The 18,762-nt window shown below is 41.5% G+C and overlaps 1 protein-coding gene across 16 annotated transcripts in view; it reads left to right on the top strand.

Annotated features, from left to right (window-relative positions):
• The window catches only part of LOC307055167 (transducin-like enhancer protein 4), a gene marked incomplete at both ends in the record, with an annotated part of 156,801 nt that overhangs the window by 31,686 nt on the left and 106,353 nt on the right, over positions 1-18,762 (top strand). For 13 of the 16 annotated variants that reach the window (XM_079707149.1, XM_079707157.1, XM_079707158.1 and 10 more), the window contains one exon: positions 8,165-8,227. The exons of the other annotated variants lie outside the window; for them this stretch is intronic. In XM_079707149.1, coding sequence (XP_079563275.1) covers positions 8,165-8,227 — 63 coding nt within the window. The remainder of the gene's footprint in view (positions 1-8,164; positions 8,228-18,762) is intronic. 16 annotated transcript variants of the gene reach the window in all.

The raw sequence follows: 18,762 nt of genomic DNA on the forward strand, positions 1-18,762 counted from the left end.
GGTCTCCTTTTTGCCGGCTGCAGGTTCGTAGTTCCTGTTGTTTTTGGTGTCTGTCCCCAGTGGCTAAGGTTGGTTTAGTGGGTTGTGTAGGTTTCCTGGTCGAGGGGACTAGTGCCTGTGTTCTGGTGGATGAGGCTGGATCTTGTCTTTCTGGTGGGCAGGTCCACGTCTGGTGGTGTGTTTTGGGGTGTCTGCAGACTTTTTATGATTTTAGGCCACCTCTCTGCTAATGGGTGGCGTTGTGTTCCTGTCTTGCTAGTTGTTTGGCATAGGGTGTCCAGCACTGTAGCTTGCTGGTCGTTGAGTGAAGCTGGGTGCTGGTGTTGAGATGGAGAACTCTGGAAGATTTTCGCCGTTTGATATTATGTGGAGCTGGGAGGTCTCTTGTGGACCAGTGTCCTGAAGTTGGCTCTCCCACCTCAGAGGCACAGTACTGACTCCTGGCTCCTCAATTTGGGATGATTTGTTGTCTATTCATGTATTCCACAGATGCAGGGTACATCAAGTTGATTGTGGAGCTTTAATCCGCTGCTTCTGAGGCTGCTGGGAGAGGTTTCCCTTTCTCTTCTTTGTTCTCACAGCTCCCGGGTCTCAGCTTTGGATTTGGCCCCGCCTCTGCGTGTAGGTCGCCGGAGGGCGTCTGTTCTTCGCTCAGACAGGAAAGGGTTAAAGGAGCAGCCTCTTCGGGAACTCTGGCTCACTCAGGCCGGGGGGGAGGGAGGGGCACGGAGTGCGGGGCGAGCCTGCAGCGGCAGAGGTCGGCGTGACGTTGCACCAGCCCGAGGCGCGCCGTGCGCTCTCCCAGGGAAGCCGCCCCTGGATCCCGGGACCCCGGCAGTGGCGGGCTGCTCAGGCTCCCGGAAGGGCGGTGTGGACAGTGACCCGCGCTCGCACACGGGCTTCTTGGCGGCGGCAGCAGCAGCCCCAGCGTCCCACGCCCGTCACTGGGTTCCGCGCTTTCAGTCGCGACTCGCGCCCGTCTGTGGAGCCCCTTTAAGCAGCGCTCTTAATCCCCTCTCCTCGCGCAGCAGGAAACCAAGAGGGAAGAACAAGTCTCTTGCCTCTTCGGCAGCTCCAGAGTTCTCCCGGACTCCCTCCCGGCCAGCTGTGGCACACTAGCCCCCTTCAGGCTGAGTTCTCGCCGCCAGCCCCAGTCCTCTCCCTGCGCTCTGACCGAAGCCCGAGCCTCAGCTTCCAGCGCCGCCCGCCCCGGCGGGCGAGCAGACAAGCCTCTCGGGCTGGTGAGTGCCGCTCGGCACCGATCCTCTGTGCGGGAATCTCTCCGCTTTGCCCTACCCAGGTATGTGGGGAGTTTCTTGCCTTTTGGGAGGTCTGGGGTCTTCTGCCAGCGTTCAGTAGGTGTTCTGTAGGAGTTGTTCCACGTGTAGCTGTATTTCTGGTGTATCCGTGAGGAGGAAGGTGATCTCCGCGTCTTACTCTTCCGCCATCTTACCCGGAAGTCCCCCTTCTTTTTGGTTTTATTCCAATATTCAAATTCCTCTGTTTTCAGATATTTCTCATGTACATTGAAATCATATACATCATTTTTGGGGAAACCAAGGTGAATATCTTCCCCTACTATGGGCACAAGGAATGTTTGTGCCCTCCAACCATTGCTGAGAATGAAAATGCTTAATTGTAAATCCTCATTCAAGGCACCTGTACATTTATGTCGGTGGGAAAGAGTAGGGCAGAAAAAAAAAAAAAGAAGAAAGTGATTCAGAGACAGGGAGAGAGAGAAGAGAAATCAGAAAATAGCTGTCAGGGCTTGCTGTGTGATACACTGGCCCAGGAGTGCTGAGGACATGAGCATGTGCAGAACCATGAGTGTCTTGGTATTCGGTCATCAGGTTCTCTGACCAGCTCCACCTGGTTCTGAGGAGGCTGGGGGTTAAGTCCACCAGAGAAAGGCGTTTGCTTTCCCTACTCCAGACATCCCACTTTTCCCTCCCATCTTTTTTTCCATTTTCCTTGCCCCACCCCTCTGGTAGAGCTGAGTGTAACCTTACCATTGGTTCTAGTGTTTTTCAGACTTGAGAACCAAAATGATTTGACCTTGGGGTATTAACTGGATGTCTGTCAGGCAAAATGATTGTCATTCTCAACTGTGATAAAATATCACTCTTGACATTTGGAACAGTAGTTAAACACAATAACCGGAGCCCGGAAGATGTAGGTAGGATAATAGGCAAATATCTGGGAATTCCCTTAAAGACCTCCTAGAAAGCTCAAGAGGTGAGAGGAAGGGACCCTTTTTTTCTAACCATTGCAAAAATGCTTCAGTAAAATACAGCTTCACCTTTGGGGATAGATGGAAGTAGTTTCATGAAATGTAGGTATTCTGTGATACTCTTTGGGAAAGACATCATCCTGTGTGTTTCTACACTAGCACCATGAACAGTAGCACCTGAATATCTTATTAGGACAAACAAGTGGGATACCTCAGTATATGCAATTAATAACTGCATGCTGGGCACTTTAAAAGCACAATTGGCATGCAGTAAAGTAGCATAAACATGAGTTCAAAACACAAAGCAGATTGACATTGCTTGAGATATTACAATCAGTAGAATCATTACTTTAGTTAAACTCACTGGGGAGGGGGAGTGGATTAAAAAAACAAGGTTGAATATTGGCACTTTCATATCATTCAAGGTAATACTAATTGAGTACTCCGAGACAGTACCTCTTTATTGTTAGAGGAAGTGGGATGATGAGAGCTTTTACAGATTGTCTTAATACATCGCAAAAAAAAGTCTTAGTAGTTTGAATCAGTCCTTTAGGGAACTCATAGATGTCCTATTACATTGATTCTTAACAGTGTTACTACTTCATTTTATTGCTTTATTAAGCAGTATAAAATACTTTGTGCAAAATAATCACCTGTACCAAAATAACTTAGGCATCTGGTTTACCAGCTTGCTGGCAGTGCTTGACAATACCTTTGATCTAAATCTCTAAGCCTTATTCCAGTCTGGCTTTTTAAAAAAATACAAACAATTAATTTTATTTATTACATGTTCTTACCTCTTTTGTCAAGTTGAAATTTGATGACAAGATAAAAACTGAGTTGTCAGTTTAGAGAAATAGTACTACTTGAATATTTTTTCCTATGTGTAGTCTGGATTTTTATTAGTTGGGAAGAATTTCTCATTAGTCTTCTGACTTTTTAATCTACGGACAGGCAGGATCAGTTCCAGAAGTTGTACTGTTTCTCAGATAATTTGGAACAAATCAATAACAGATCAAAATTTTCGGATTGAAACAAAAAATTGCAGTCTTGGTTCTGTAGTGGTAAAAGGGGGTTGAAGGAGAGGGTTGCAAGATTTATTTGTACTTATTCTGAAAAGCATTTCAGAGAGAATAAGTGGGAATTTTTCTTCATTTTTTGGTGTTTAAATATAATAGATGGGTGTATGTTCTTGATAAAACACTTAATACAATAAATAGATTCATCTTAAAACATTTTTCTGGCAAAGAAACTGCTTTATAAGAACAAATCAGTTGTGAAATGTTATTCTTTTTTTTTTTTTTTTTTTTTTTTTTTTTGCGGTTCGCGGGTCTCTCACTGTTGTGGCCTCTCCCGTTGCGGAGCACAGGCTCCGGACGCGCAGGCTCAGTGGCCGTGGCTCACGGTCCCAGCCGCTCCACGGCATGTGGGATCCTCCCGGACCGGGGCACGAACCCGTGTCCCCTGCATCGGCAGGTGGACTCTCAACCACTGCGCCACCAGGGAAGCCCTGAAATGGTTTCTTAGTAATGTTTTGTTACTGTTTTATTTCAACAATACTATATAGTAGTGTTGTTCCTATTTTGATGAGAGAACAAAAACGCAAACATTTGTTAAATAAACAATTGCTTTTGATACTTTGATAAAGGAATCTGTCCTTTCTCTCAAGTTTATTATGTCATTAAAATAAAATTTATTTTTTAAGGAAATCATAGGCAGAAATAATCAAAATAAAAATTAGATTTTTTATTAGGACTATTTGAGGGGATGTAATTCAGTAAAGGTGTAGGCTTAACTAATTTTTTGTCTTACTTAAATAACTAATTTGTTACAAGTAATAAAGAAAATATCCGATATTGTGTGCTTTAGTATTTGTTACTTTTTAATGAAGGGATTGAACTGTGGCATTCTTTTCAGTGTGTGACATTACTTTCCCATGATGCAAGGTAGTTAATAAATTTTGCAATGATTCTTGAGTTGGGGTGTGAAGAAAAAAGGGATAAATGGTTTTTCTCGCTGTTTCTCTGTTTCATCACTTAACTGGTCATGCTGCTAGTCCACTGGCCGTCACCACTTTGGGGTTGGTTAGTCTGTCAGCGTTCATGTGCCAGGTGTCAAGTGCATAACCAAGGGATTTCATAGAATGCCTTTTTTGTTAAGTTGCCTTTTTCTAAAAACTTCTGCCCAAACAGGTTTTTTGTTTTTTAAGTGGAATGGTCATTATTTTTATTGGTTCTTTTTATTGGAGGGTGGCATAAAGGAGGGACATTATAGAAGGAGGAAATAGAATGGTAGTGAATTGAGGGTAGGAAAATATTACGTGGGGGACTTTTTTCTTTTTCATGAATATATTGATGGATCGAAGAAAACGTAATAGAAGTGTCAAAATTGTTAATGTATTTAACAAACTATGGCTGCAAACACAATCATTTTGTTATATTTTGGCATGAACAATTGTTCTTTTATGGAGGCCATTAATCCTATTTTGGAATATCATAGGCATCTGAAGGCAATAGTTATAAGTTCCATAAAGCATTGAATACCATGATAACATCCAGTAACCCTCACAGCAGTATTTCAGAATCTCTGCCTGTTTAAATGGGCTGTGAATGTACTTGCTCAGGGATGCATGAGCCGCATCACCTATAAATTTGATTGGAAGCTACAGCACTGGCATAGGCTGATGGATAGCAGATTAGAGCCCTGATTAACCATGTGATTCGAAGACTGGGAAATATATTGTCTAAGTAAGATTCATCAGATGCAATCAGAATTTCAAGTGGTCAGATGAAATTCAAATGTATATTGTGGCTTTTCCTCCCCTGGTGCTTTTCCTCCTAGGTTGCCTCTTTTCCCCCTCTCTTTCCCCAAAGCTGAAAAATACTTCTTTGATGAATCTGCTCCTTACCCTAAAGCTGTCTGTCTGTTATTCATCAGAAAGCAGGTTGCAGTTCAGTGAGCAGAAGAAAAGATTTTAATAGAAGCTGTGCCAAGGGCTGTAATGCATCATTTTAGGGCCCTAATTACATTACAATGACAAATATCAGTGGTGACAACAGCAATAACCTACATCCTTTAATGGCTGTGCTGGAAAAGGAGTTTGGGCCCCAGCCATTAGATTAGACTCAGTTTCAAAACATAGGCCATTAGAAGTGTGTGTCCACAGTATTATTGGCTGATCGCTGAAGCCCAGTGGAAAGGCCTGTAAATAAATGATGCCTCCCTAAATCTGGGTCCTGTGGGACAAAAGAGGCAAAATTAGATGCCCATGGAAGCAGCAGTGTTTCCGAGGCAACTTTAGCTTTCAAAGTGAGGAATGACCTGCTTAATTTTATGAAATCACACACACACACATGCTACCCCCCTGCTGCCAATTAGCCTGACCAGGAAAATCCATTGGTGTGACAACTTAAAGAAATTAAGAAGTCTTTTAGACAAAAGGAGACCTTTAAAGAAAAAGTTTGGCAGGTTTCTACCCCCTTTTTTCTGTTATGTATGTATCTTAACATACATGAATCAATAAAACGACTTTTTGGCTTTTCTACATTTATTTTTAAGGAAATGTAGATTTTTTTTCATAGTTGCTCAGACTTAACATGGCCTAGGCCCCACATTAAAGGAGACAAATAAGTACCTCTTGGTCTTTATTTTGACAGATGAGTGAGTTTCCTTAGGGTAGTTTTTGTTGCCTGGGTTATGTAGGCAAACTAGAGAGCTCAGTTTTCTTATGTGCCCACACATTTTTCAACCCTCCTAGCAAGGGACTATTTTATTTATGTAAACAACATAATGAGGAAAATATGCTTGGCAGATGGTTCTAAGCATTAGAATCATCAGTTTGGTTTGCCCCAAAGTATCTCATTATCTTTTATTCTCTCCCCCTCCACCTCTGCCTACAAAAAGCTTAACAACCAAATGCCTCTGAGACTAGTGCTTTCAGTCTGGTGCATGCTGCTCTATTTTCTCAGCTCGCACTGGAATTTCACCCTGTAACCACTGTGGTATGTTCGGTCCAGGTGGAGAGTGGTTTGGTGATTCCCATTGCAGCTTTTCATGGTGGTTTAAGCATTCTTAAAGGATAGCTAAATGCTCCACGGGGCCAGGGCAGTAAATTAAATCAGGTCAGCACAGTTGGGTCCTTATTCACTGCTGCTTATTGGTACTGGGTTTTTGTCCATCCTGTTAGGAATGCAGGCTGGAAGGGAAAGCTTAGGTTTGAAACTTCATGGTGAATTTGTGTTTTCTCTTGGCTGGCAAAGTTTTTAAGGTGCTGGTATTTAAAAGATTGCATAGCCACAAAGTCAGAAGGGTTGCTGATGAAAGAAGGAAATCTAGATTGTGCAAGTGGAGTGTCGCTGTCATTCTGGTAATGACTTGGCAAGAAAAGGAGAATTTTTGTCCTCCTATAAAACGAGGAACTGACCCTGGATGGAATTTACATTAAGAATGTCTCAGGAATAGTAAATTGCTTTATGTTTTCTGTCTCCCATCACTTCTTGCCTCTCCTTTTTCCCACTCCATCATTAAAAAATAAGCTGTTTTGATGGATGTTAACTAAACTTACTGCAGTAATCATTTCACAGTATATATGTAAGTCAAATCATTATGCTGTATACCTTAACCTTATAGAGTGCCATATGTCAATTATATCTCAATAAAACTGGAAAAAAGTTTTTTGTGTATATGCGTGTAAAAACCTTGTTGTCTACATGTCACGTACTAAAGTATATAAGGAGCTATCTGATGATGTAAATTAAGGTGAAGATCAGTGAAGTTCTGGGTAGCTTTTTTTTTTTTTTTTTTTTTTTGCGATACGCGGGCCTCTCACTGTTGTGGCCTCTCCCATTGCGGAGCACAGGCTCCGGACGCGCAGGCTCAGCGGCCATGGCTCACGGGCCCAGCCGCTCCGCGGCATGTGGGATCTTCCCGGACCAGGGCACGAACCCGCGTCCCCTGCATCGGCAGGTGGACTCTCAACCACTGCACCACCAGGGAAGCCCCTGGTTAGCTTTTTAAAGAAAACATAGTGGTGGCGTTTCATTTTTTTTTTTTTTAACTTTCTGTAGAATCCTATTTGTCTAAAATTTGAACACTTACCAAATTAATAGAGAATAAGCTCTATTATCTGACATTATTGGGACTTTTGCAGATCTATAGTACAATGGTAATTAATGTTCCCAAGGTTAGTCACCATATATAAATAATTGCTTTCTGCTAAGTATAGGAGGATTTTAGCATGTTCTAAACCTCTGCACACTGAAAACCCTGGTGGGACACATTTGGAAATTTTAATGGTTGACAAAAACATGCCAACAATTTATAACTTTTATAAATTTATAAAATTTGTTGGGAAATTTATAAATTTCCCAACAATTTATAACTAAGGATCTGAAGTAGTCAGCTCACCTGAGTTGGTTGGGTGCTGTTCTTTAAGGAGGTTGGGGACTTGCTCATGAAATCTCAGTGCCTGTGTTTAAAGCAAAGGCTGCAAATGTCGAACTCCAGTGAGTTATTAGGTGAGGGAAGTTGGGGTATAGGGAAGAATGTATCTTTACCATCTAAATTTAAAAAACGCAAGGTTTTATGTAAAACCACATTAGAATGAACAAGGGTCCCGTTGAAGGCTTCTGAAAACAGATTTCCAGTCATGAGAACTAAATTCCTTTCTATGTTGTCCTGGTGCTTGAAGGTTGACTTTTTAAGATGAATGCTGGTTAATAAATTATGCTATTAATGTGGCACTATTGTCACTGCCTCCTTTTAATGGGCTTGCTGATGAGAGTTTTCCTCTTCCTTAGGAAATCCGCCAGCCAGAATATAAAGTGTGTTTTAATATCATCCTGTTAATATTTCGGGAATTTGTAACCAGCTGACTGTTCTCTTTATTGCTTTCCTTTCCTTTTTTTTTTTTCTTTTCTTTTCTTTTCTTTGCAGGCAGAGATTGTCAAGAGGCTGAATGCTATCTGTGCACAAGTCATTCCTTTCCTGTCCCAAGAGGTAAGGCAGTTGGTTTCAAGCATTGGGCTGGAAGGTACCATTTTAGTGGTTTTGCAGATAAAACTGACTCCTTGGCCTTGTCTGTCTCTTGGTGTTTGTATTGCCCATTTCTAAGATACAGTGTTCGCATTCCAACTTCTACACCTTATTAACATTCAGTGGAATATAATTGTGTTTATACAATGGAGTATTTTCTAATGTGCTAAGCAAAATTCAGTTGTTAAATCTTTTGCTGTCATTGGACTATGTAGTGTTGCTCAGAATTATGACTTTGTCATAATGGCATCTAATAGGGGAGATTGAAAAATTGCCCAGAAGACAAGAGCTTGTTCTGTACTTTTGTCACTGGGCATTAAGAGTTGCCAGAAGATATATCAAACAGAAAGCCTTTACATAGTAAACAAACTGATGTAACTTTTGGCTAGCAACTTCTAAAAAGTTACTTCTTATTACCTGATGAAGTCTTTATATTGTGGGTGCATTTGGGAAAAAACACAAAAGATGGACTCAGTGGACTCATTTCTCTGAGTACCATGGACTTCACGCCTCGCCAAGCCCCCACGTGCAGCTCACTTTGCTTTCTTCTGCTCCCACTAGTGGAAGTGTGCACGCTGCCCACAGGTGCATACATGGTGGAATGAGGAGGTGCAAGTGCATGGTGGTTTTTTTTTTTTTTTTTTTCCTCCTCTGCTTGCTTGCTAGCTTGCTTGCTTGCTTGCTTGCTTTTAGTAGTTACAAAGTTTAGGTGCACCAGCTGGAGAGAGAGTTTTTGCTTTTGGACTACTGAATCCTTCATTTGCTCAGGTAAGATAAGCTGTGAGAAGGAAGAAGCTAATAAATGGAATAGCTGCACGTCTTGCAGCCACAGTGCTTGGTGTTGTGGGCTGGAAGGCACCGAGGCACTTCCCTCCTTCCCTTCAGTTGTGTCACTGCTTTTCAGGAGAACAGTTCACCCGCCTGCCTGCCAGTGGGCATGTGCTGAGGTTAGCATGCAGCCGATATTTGAGCGTTCATGTGTGTTATAGATATGTGGATCCCTATCTGCCTTCTTACTTGGTCTGAGCTGGGTTAGACCTCAGTAACCATGAGGAACTTTCATGGGAATATATCCTTTGGGGGCGCTCATATTCACAAACCATGGACCTAAGTTAATATCCTGAACTCAAATGCTCTTCTGGATCACAAACAACAAAGGATGTCTTTCTCGTCCTTTAGCTGTGACCACAAAACCACCACCCACTATATTCCCATTTACCTATTTCTACTCAGGATTTGCTTGTTGACTAGATTACATGGAGTGCTGAAGGAGGGTCAAGGGGCCTGTTTGCATTTCTTTCGAAGTCTGGCTGCCCTTTGCCTGATCCAGACCAGCGTGTATTTCTTCTTACTTTAAGCAGCTCTGCTTTATGGAGGTGGTGAATGGGAAGAATGTGTAACCCACCATGCTGTGACCAGGCTGAGATGTTGTTCCCCAAGGCAGAGGGAAAAGTTTGAATTTTCCCTGGGGTGGTATTGGATTTTAGGCTTCTGAAGACACAGACTCCTACACATAATCACCAGTACAGCTTATTCCCATGGCATTTTTGCAGGATCTGTGGGGTTATGTTCAGATATGGGAGGAGATCTTGGGGTGTTGGTGGAGCTAGCTGATTTGCCAGTAGGTCGTTTTCCCGCATGAGTTCTGTTGTTTGTGTGAGCAGGCCCGGTAGGAACAGCCTATGTAATGGTAGTGGTGCTGAGCAAGACTGGACTGGAATGAATTGGCTAAGGAAGTCGTACCCTGTAGAGGAAAGCCGTGGGGAGATACTGGCAACTCCTTTTCTGCCTTAAGCTGGGAGGATAGGCATCATAATCTCACTACTTACTGTTTATTTCCCCAATACTTTTGACATTTCTTGGTTGAAATCCTTGACATGTGTAATGGAGATGACCTGTGTCATGGTTTTCTAAATCCTGGTGCTGTGTATATCTTTTCTTCTGCTTGCTTTGGATTTAATTGGCTCTTCTATTTTTTAGTTTCCTAAGGTGTGTGTATACCTTTTAATGTGTGGGCAACAGACATGTTTGTTGCCGTCCAGTCCGGGCCTCTCGGATGTTTTGTGTCTGAACACTGCCCACCTTGTTTCCTCTTTTGGGCATTCTGTGAGCATCGCACTACTTGCCTCTACCCTGAGGCAGATGGACTGTAATCTGGAGCGAGGGCAGGAGGCAGGTTATTAGAGGAAGATGAATTCTATTCCCTGTCTCTTCAGAGACATGCAAAATCACTGTTGCATGGCTGCAAGCGTCATTTGGTGCTAGGACTGAAGGCTCTTAATCTGATCTTTTAGCGCTGGCTCTCTGTGTGACAGTCTCACTGCCAGAAGGGCAGCTGCGGCATTAGAATTTATTTCAAAATATTTTTATTTAAAAAGTAAATGATTGTATTTAGAAAAAAGAAAAACATTTCCTGAAGACTAGTGCATAAGCTACAGGACAGTGGTTGGAGGGGTTTTTTGGAGTTTGGCAGGAACAAGAAGTAAATTTACAGAGATCTAGATAACTCTATTTTTAATTTAGCTCCCGTGTGCTGACTAATGTACCTGCTTAATATTGCTTGTGTCTAGTGTACCACAGTTTCTAAAATTAAAAAAATATGTACTGAATGACAGCTGTTGAATAAATTTAGTTTTAACTGCAAGACATTTTTTGGGGAAGTAAGTTGTATAATTGTAGCTCAAGGACTCGAAGTGTGTCTATGTATATAACATCAGAGAAAAGTATTTTCCTATTAGATTTCACCAAAACACTTAAAAAAATGATAGCCAATATCTATTTTAGTGATGTGCTTATTGCACGTGTGTACAGCTACTTCCAAAGTACCAGGCATTAAACAAAGATATTGCCAACTCTTTTCATTAAGTAATTGTCACTTACAGTTCTTAAAATTTCACAGGATCCTTAAAATCAGGATTTAGAGAAACGTAGTGAGTGAGTCCTCACCTGTCTGAAGCTGTTCTTTTCTCCCACTTTCTTTTGGCTTCTAGGGATGGGTAAGACTTTTCGGAATTCTGCTGCTCTCAGATTTCTTCTGTAAAAGGCGAATCTCAAAGCAGTAAATGGGAAGTTCTTCTCTGTCTCACTTCAGGTCTCATTTGCTGAGGAGGAACTATAACCAACTTCCTGTTGGCAGTTCCCTAAGCAAGAGATGGCCAGGGATGATGACAGTCACATCTGGGTCGAGTCCTGGCTTCCCTGTTACAAAGTGCATGGCTTACTATAACCTAGTTAAGCTGGGTGACCTTTAGCAAGTGATTTGCCTCTTTAAGCCTCAGTTTCCTCATCTGTAGGATGAAGTTAATAATAGCATGGAACGCATATGATTGCTGTGAGGATTCCCTGGGATTGTCTGGTGCAGCTTAGCACATAGTAATGAATGGCTCCTGAGGTTGACTGGCAGTAGTACTAGCTGCAGCAGCAGCTGAGAAGCCCAGAGTTCCCTTCTGAGAGGACCTGGAGCCAGCCCTCCCTCCCCTTTCTAGTCATTGCCCTTTGGAAGAGTGTGTATTGTTTATCTTCCTCTCTGATGTGCTTATAGGGGCAAAAAGTATCAATTAAAACAACCCAGGGCTGTGAACTAGCTAAAAATCTCCATGAGGCATATTAGGTAGCCTCAAGGGTGATTCTCTTCTAGCTCCCAAAATTAATTTTCCAATTTAGCAAACACCCGTCTCTCCCCAACCAGCAAGCAAAGATCCAAAACATGACAACTCTTCAAGGTGTTCACGCTGTAGAGTTCGCCTCAGAAGACACAGTGATTTTGGATGGGGTCTGTGTTCTACACACATTGTGATCTAGAAAAACAAATTTCTCAGTCTAGTTGGGGGACTGGCTGTTTTCAAAATACCTGGTGGCTTAGTTGGAGTTAGTTTTGTTTTTACAGGTAGTTTCTGTGGATGGGCTCTCTGTCAGCGATTTCAGGATATAGCGTGTAGACGCTTAGATCTTAGTGAGCACTCAGCAGAATTGAAGGATGCCAGTAAGTACTGACTTATCTCCAGTGCCCCCCAGCCCCCCTTTCCAGGAACATACCTTTAGGGCGATTCTAATGTAGATTGAAAACTATGCACCACTTGTTAAACCCTGGCAGCAAGGCACAGTGTTCCTGCTAACTTGGAATCAGACCAGCTCTGCATCTTACTGGCTTTGCATTGGGAAAGTTGATCTCTGAGTTGTAATACTCCTGTAGATGGTGAGACTAACCCCATTTTTACAATGTGTACTATATGTATTAAAATGTAAAGCACTTCGGATAGTAAATGCCAGTTTTTGTTGTCGTTGTTTTTAACCTTTTCTGGGAAATGAATTTTATTCCAGCTTATTTTGGGCCCCAAGACATTTGGAGAGGAGGGAGGGACTCGGTAAAAAACTGGGAAGAGTTGAAGGTAATATTTGTGAATGGGCGGGCTGGCTGGCGGTCTTCCTGTGAAATAAGCTAGGCTCGCAGCTCCGGGGGCTGCTTGCAACAGTGGGTGGTTAGCTCCACACAGGTGATCTTTCAGAAGGGCAGGAATATTTTATTTTTTTGGAAAGCCTCTAAGTATTGTCTTATCCTGTTAGATTAAGCATTAACTAAATGTTGGGCACTAGCTGAGGGTCTTACTTAGAGGACAGTTGTGCTTTTTGTACTTTTTTCCCCTTGGGTTATAAAATAGTTTATTTTTGAGATGGGCAGGGTATGGTTTGTGGTGACTAACAAGGTTTTCTTAAGACGTTTGAGAACTTCAAACCCCTAATAGGCTGTAGGTCAGTAATGTATTACATGATGGTGACGTATTGCGTGATAATTTGAAGTCTTCTTTCCTCAGAGTACCATTTGTATTTTTCAGAAACTTGTTGCTCCCCTAACAAGGAGCAGAGTTCATTGGAAGAGTTATGTTATGTGTGAGGCAGTGTGATAAGAGCCTGAGGTTAGGCAGACTTGGGACCAAATCCTGGCTTAGCCACTTGCTTCTTTTATCATGTTGAACACAATACTTTATTTTTCTGGGCTGCAGTTTCCTCATCTGAAAAATGGGATACCTGCACTATAGGGTTGTTATATGAGGACTAGTGATAATGTGAAAGACCTAGCTGGGTATTAGGCTGCTTTAACAGAGATTAAAGGAACAGTGGTTTAGGCAAAATAAAAGTTTGTTTTTCTCCCACATAACAGTTTGCATAGAAGCAGCTGTAGCTAATTTGGTGACTCCACGATGTTGTAAACTCAAGTTCCTTATATATTGATGTTCATCGTCCCCAGCATCACCATGTCCTGCCCCAGCCAGCAGGAAGGACGAGAGAACTTGTGCTTTTTCTTTTAAGGTCATGGTGTGGATGATGCTCACATTGTTTGCTCACTTTGCAGTGGCCAGTGCCTAGTTACTTGCCCATAGCTAGCTGCAACGGAGACTCGGAAATGTAGTCTTAGTTGAGTATGCCCACCTAAAACTTAAACTAATGTCAAGAGAAGGGATATCAAGGGACAGCTAGCAATTGCTTCTAGACACAGTGCTGTGCACAAAATAAAAATAGTGAGCATTATTATTATTACCAGTGTTGATTTGAAGCGAAGTCACACTGACCCAGTGGTGTATCTTTATGTGACAAACTCTAGCTCTGACTATATAATCAGCACAACTTGTATTTTAATCTATCACATAAAATATAAAATAATGCAAAGTTCTTGTTATAGAAGTCTCCTCCAAGGTCTGAATTGTAGGGAAAAAGAATCACCCATCAGGCATTCTTTATCATTCATACATGCACGGGGGTGAAAAGGAGCCCCCATGAACAGTGATAGGCCCTGTGGGCCATCTAGGTCTAGATACACAGCTTATGTTTATGCCCATATTTTTAAAAGCACAAAGATTTTTGAAGACCCCTCTCAATTGAAGGATGGGATATAGGAGATCACTCATAGGACTGCCATATTTTGTCGTAGACTTGCTGGAAGGAACATGCTGCTTGAAGCTGAAAAAGTTATTGTTAAGGAAACTGCTTCTCATAAGTGGGACATTTGTGAGTCCTTAAATTATAGTTCTTTTCCCCTCATCTATCTCAGACATACTCTTTTATGCATGTGTCTTGTCCTCAAACTGGAGAAAATGGGATCAGAATTTTTGACAGTCTGCCTCCCCTCCAAATCATGAAAGATATATTGGATAAGTCACTCTTGGTTTTGTGGAATTTTAAGACATCTCAGAAAAAGTAGCTCAGGTTGATTGCTTTGCAGCATCAAACTTGATCCATTTTTAATGTCTTGGGCCTCAAACCATTTCCAGCCACAGCCTGAAGTAACCTGAAATGTATGTACCTTACTGGACGGGGTGAGAGAACAGAAAGTGGTTCCTTATGACCAGTGGCTTCCTAATTCCCATTTGTTAAACCCATGGTCATCGTTAGATTTGGAGCAATGGCATTATCCATCTTTAACCTTGTTTTCAGCAGGTCGTTACAACCAGTTTCTAGTCGTTCAGTGCCAAGGAGGTGATGGATATTGCCCTCCTCCCCTAGTCCTCTGCAATTCCATAGCTAAATTTTCTTGTTCCTTGAGTTCTGTAAGCAGAAGCAGGCTGTTTGGAGGCTGTGGAGGAGCCCAGATTGGAGTGAGCAGCTCTTTTTGCCTTACATCTGTGAATATTAACAAATGAAAAAAAGAAGAATTCAAATCATTCTTTTGAGCACATTTAACCAAAGTTCTCTGATCATTAGAATTTTTAGGAGTGCAAATTTTAAGCCACCTTTCTACTTTTATTCTTATATTTACCTAGAGAAAAGGGAACATTCCAACTTAAATTCTTTCTGGTGCAAATTTAATTTTAACTAACTCAAAACTGTGTTTTTATTGCCTTGTTAGCTTTTCTAATGAGTAGTAGTTGTGTTTTCTCCAGAATTCTGTAGATTAATTTGGGTGTTCTACATTGCATTTAAATAGTAGAAAATAATACACAATTACATAGTAGTGATAATATGCATTTAAGTTCCAATAGGCTAAGATAGCCAGTCAAATCAATGAATTTCTATTTTGGACTTTCCATAAATTTGGTCCTTTTAATTGGATGGAAAACAAACCCTTTCGCTGTGTTATGAGATACGGTTGTATGTCAAGTGCTGTTTATTTGGCACCTGGCTTAATATGGCGCTGAATTATTCTGAACCACATTTTGCATGTGTAGAATAATCATGAAATAGAAGTTGAAAAATGTGATCAGTCACTTTCATATTGTGCCTTAGGGAGGAAATGAACAAAATACAGTGGTTACATGCACCGGTGGTAGTGTTCTCGCCTCATAATGGCACCAGGTTAACTTGTCTTACTGCTTGTTAACTTTGTAAGGAATCAATGGCTTATGATAACATGGTTTGATGTAGGAGAGCTTGGCTGAAATCACCAGAGATCCCCTGATATGTATGCAGTGACACCCGTAAGACCTGAGATCATTCATTAAGTGCCAGCAGCCTTTAGAGGACACGTCTGCTTCCCAGCCAGGGTCATTTTATCAGTGTTGGTAATGTGTTCTGACAGTGTTGTATATCTAAGGAATGTCCTGAAGTGACTAATACACCTGGATTGGGGCTTTAGAGGATTTGGACCAGTTTTCTAATTTTTACATTGGGCGGCCTTCCATTTAAAAAGTTTTTTCTCACAATACTGAGTGAGGCATCAGAGAGCATAATCCTGTCCCAAGTTCCATGGTTGACAGATTGACTTGTTCTGCATGGCCATGTGTTTGGTTGACAGTTGGATATTTGGTGAGATCCTTATGGCCTGCTTCCCCTCAGAAAATGAAAGATGGTTCTCAGGAAGGAGAACTTTTTTCTGCAGGTTTAAATGTGGGCCTCCTTCCAAAGGCAGCAATGCCAACTCTTATCTGTATGTGTCTAAAAAAATTAGTGTGTATTTGAGACACTTGACTCATTTCTTTGACTTTCAGTTAGGTAGCAGTTGGATTATTATTACTGGACTTAAGCTTTAAGGTACGTTAAGTTAGAGCTGCATTGTCCAGTACAGTAGCCATAGCCATAAATAGCTATCTAGATTTAAATTAAAATTAATTAAAGTTAAATGTGGTTAATAATCCAGTTTCTCAGTTGCACTAGCCACACTTTAGGTGTTCAGTATCCACCCATATGTGGCTAGAGCACAGATCTAGAACATTTCCAGCATTGCAGAAAGTTGGAAAGCTCTGGACTCGTAGAGCTTATTGGACATATCAGTGAAGAATGCCTTGCCTGCGTATGAATGAGAATGAAGAAGACAAGGCCAAATGGTCAGTACGAGAAAGACTTCGGCAGCATTTCCCAGGGTGTCTCCTGAGCCTTAATCCCAAGCTCCATAGCCAAAATTGTTTGGAAAGGCCTGCATACATCTTCACCCTCTTTTGAGATTTGAAGCTCTGAGAGGATGAGCAGTTTGCCAGGTATTAGCCAAATTACACCTTGTGAATTTTAAAATTGTATTTTGTATAAGTAATAACCTAATTTCTTGTGGGCCTAAATAACATTTCTTGGGATACCATTTAGGAAAGACTGACTAAAAGAGTTTTGGTTAAATTTATAGCTCATTTGTGTTAATAAACTTGGTAGACTTGCTGGAAAAGGCTCTGACTTAATGGATGTGGAGTGACACTTTTACATGGATTTGATCTGCTCAGGATCAAATTGTGTCTAGTCACATTGAACACAGCCAGAGGACTGGCCAAAAGGATGAGTGAGTCTCTTGAAGCCAGTGACCTGGGGATATTTAACCTGGAATAGAGAAAGCTGAAAACATGCATTATGCCATTTTCAAATACTTGAGGGTGCACTACTGTGGAGGAGAATTTAGAGGCAGAATCAAATCGTGTGGGAAGTAGTTAGGGAGCAGTCTTCTCTCCTCCTCCAGCCACTCATTCTTTCTCTTCCTTGATAGACAAGCTTCTTTATCCTTCAGGAACCTTATCCAGGCTGTTCCCTTTGCCTCCAGTTCTTTTCTCTCTGCTTTTCACTCGCGGAACTCTTGCACATTCTTCTGGTCTCAGTTGTCCGGTCCACTTCCTTACGGAATCTTCCTCCAACCCTAAGATTTGATTAGATATTTCTCTGATGAGTGATTTTGTAGCATCCTGTCATTGTCTTCATGGAAACTATCCTGCAACTGTAATTACAAAGCCTCTTGAATATTATTAATTCACTGTCTTGTTCATTAATCCTAGTTCCTACCACAGTGCTTGGCACACAGTAGGTGCTTAATAAATAATTGACTGACTGAATGAATGAGAAAACAAAGCCTTTCCTTGATGCCCCAGGAAATATGCTGACCATTCCTGCCAATAATCTTCCCTAGTACTTTAAATCCTACGTTCCTGTATTGTAAGATGCTCTCTTTGAATTGTGTGAGGAGGGGGGCCATTATCTCTTGCTCACTTTTGCATTTCCACGTGTCAGGATAAGAATTTTAGTTCATTTTACATATCTGTCCTTACTACCCCTGTCAATAAGAGGGATATTAAAAAAAATTGTAAGTGGTGATAATAGTTTTTTAAATTAAAGTTTTTATTACAGGTACCAGGTCTATTGCCATGCCTCAAAGTATTGGCATGGCAGATACTGTCCTTGTAGTCTCTTCTGAGAAACATATGTTCAACATCTAAGGTATATATATATTCTAGTGGTTTGTTAATGCCAGTTTCTCAGCAGGCTTTGTTGGACTTATCATAAGCTTATATTGTTTTAGTCTCGTGTGGAAAAAATATTCTTAACACTTCGAACAAGTGCAAAAAGTAATTTTATGATGATGAAAGTAGGCAAGTGATTTAACGTATAGAATTTCATTTTACTGGTCCTTTTTTTACAACCATGCTTGTATTCCTTAAATCACAGTATTTTATTGAGATGTAATTTACGCATCATAAACTTCACTCATTTTTTAGGTGTACAATTCAGTAATTTTTAGTAAATTTACAGAGTCGTGAAACCATAATCAGAATCGAGGGTTTTTGTCTGTTCGTTTGGATTTTTTAAAATTACGGGTCACAGTATTTTAAAGAATACATATTTGAGGTTTTATTTCTTTATTTTTTTCTCTCCTCCAAATCCCAGTTAGAGGCCCCTCTCTCAGAGACCCTTGACTTATTAATGTATTCCTAGTGGCACTTTATTTGGTGATGCTGGTGGAAAGTTCAGACGGGGAACTCGTATCTGAGTGAGCAGCTTGAGCAATGAGAGTGGCCACAGGACTCTTCCTCCTGCAGATTTACCGGGTCTAGAGTGGCTGTCACCACTTGTGGTGAGGCCACAGAGGAGACCAGCAGGAAGCGGGAGAGGAAATGAGACGTGGGTGGAGCGGGAGGAGAGGGACGGATGGGGAAGGGGAAGAGACGGCAGACTCATGGGAAAGCCTTCACGGTTCTAAGAAGATGTGAAAAACTTGCCAGATTTTCTGAGTCAGAGAGTTTATATGTTGAAATTTGAAAATGGAAAAACAATGCCTCTTTGGGTCCTCTTGCGAGAGTACTTTGGGGCTTCTCCTAGTG

Source organism: Hyperoodon ampullatus (assembly GCF_949752795.1).
Source record: "Hyperoodon ampullatus genome assembly, chromosome: 6".
Lineage (NCBI taxonomy): Eukaryota > Metazoa > Chordata > Mammalia > Artiodactyla > Ziphiidae > Hyperoodon > Hyperoodon ampullatus.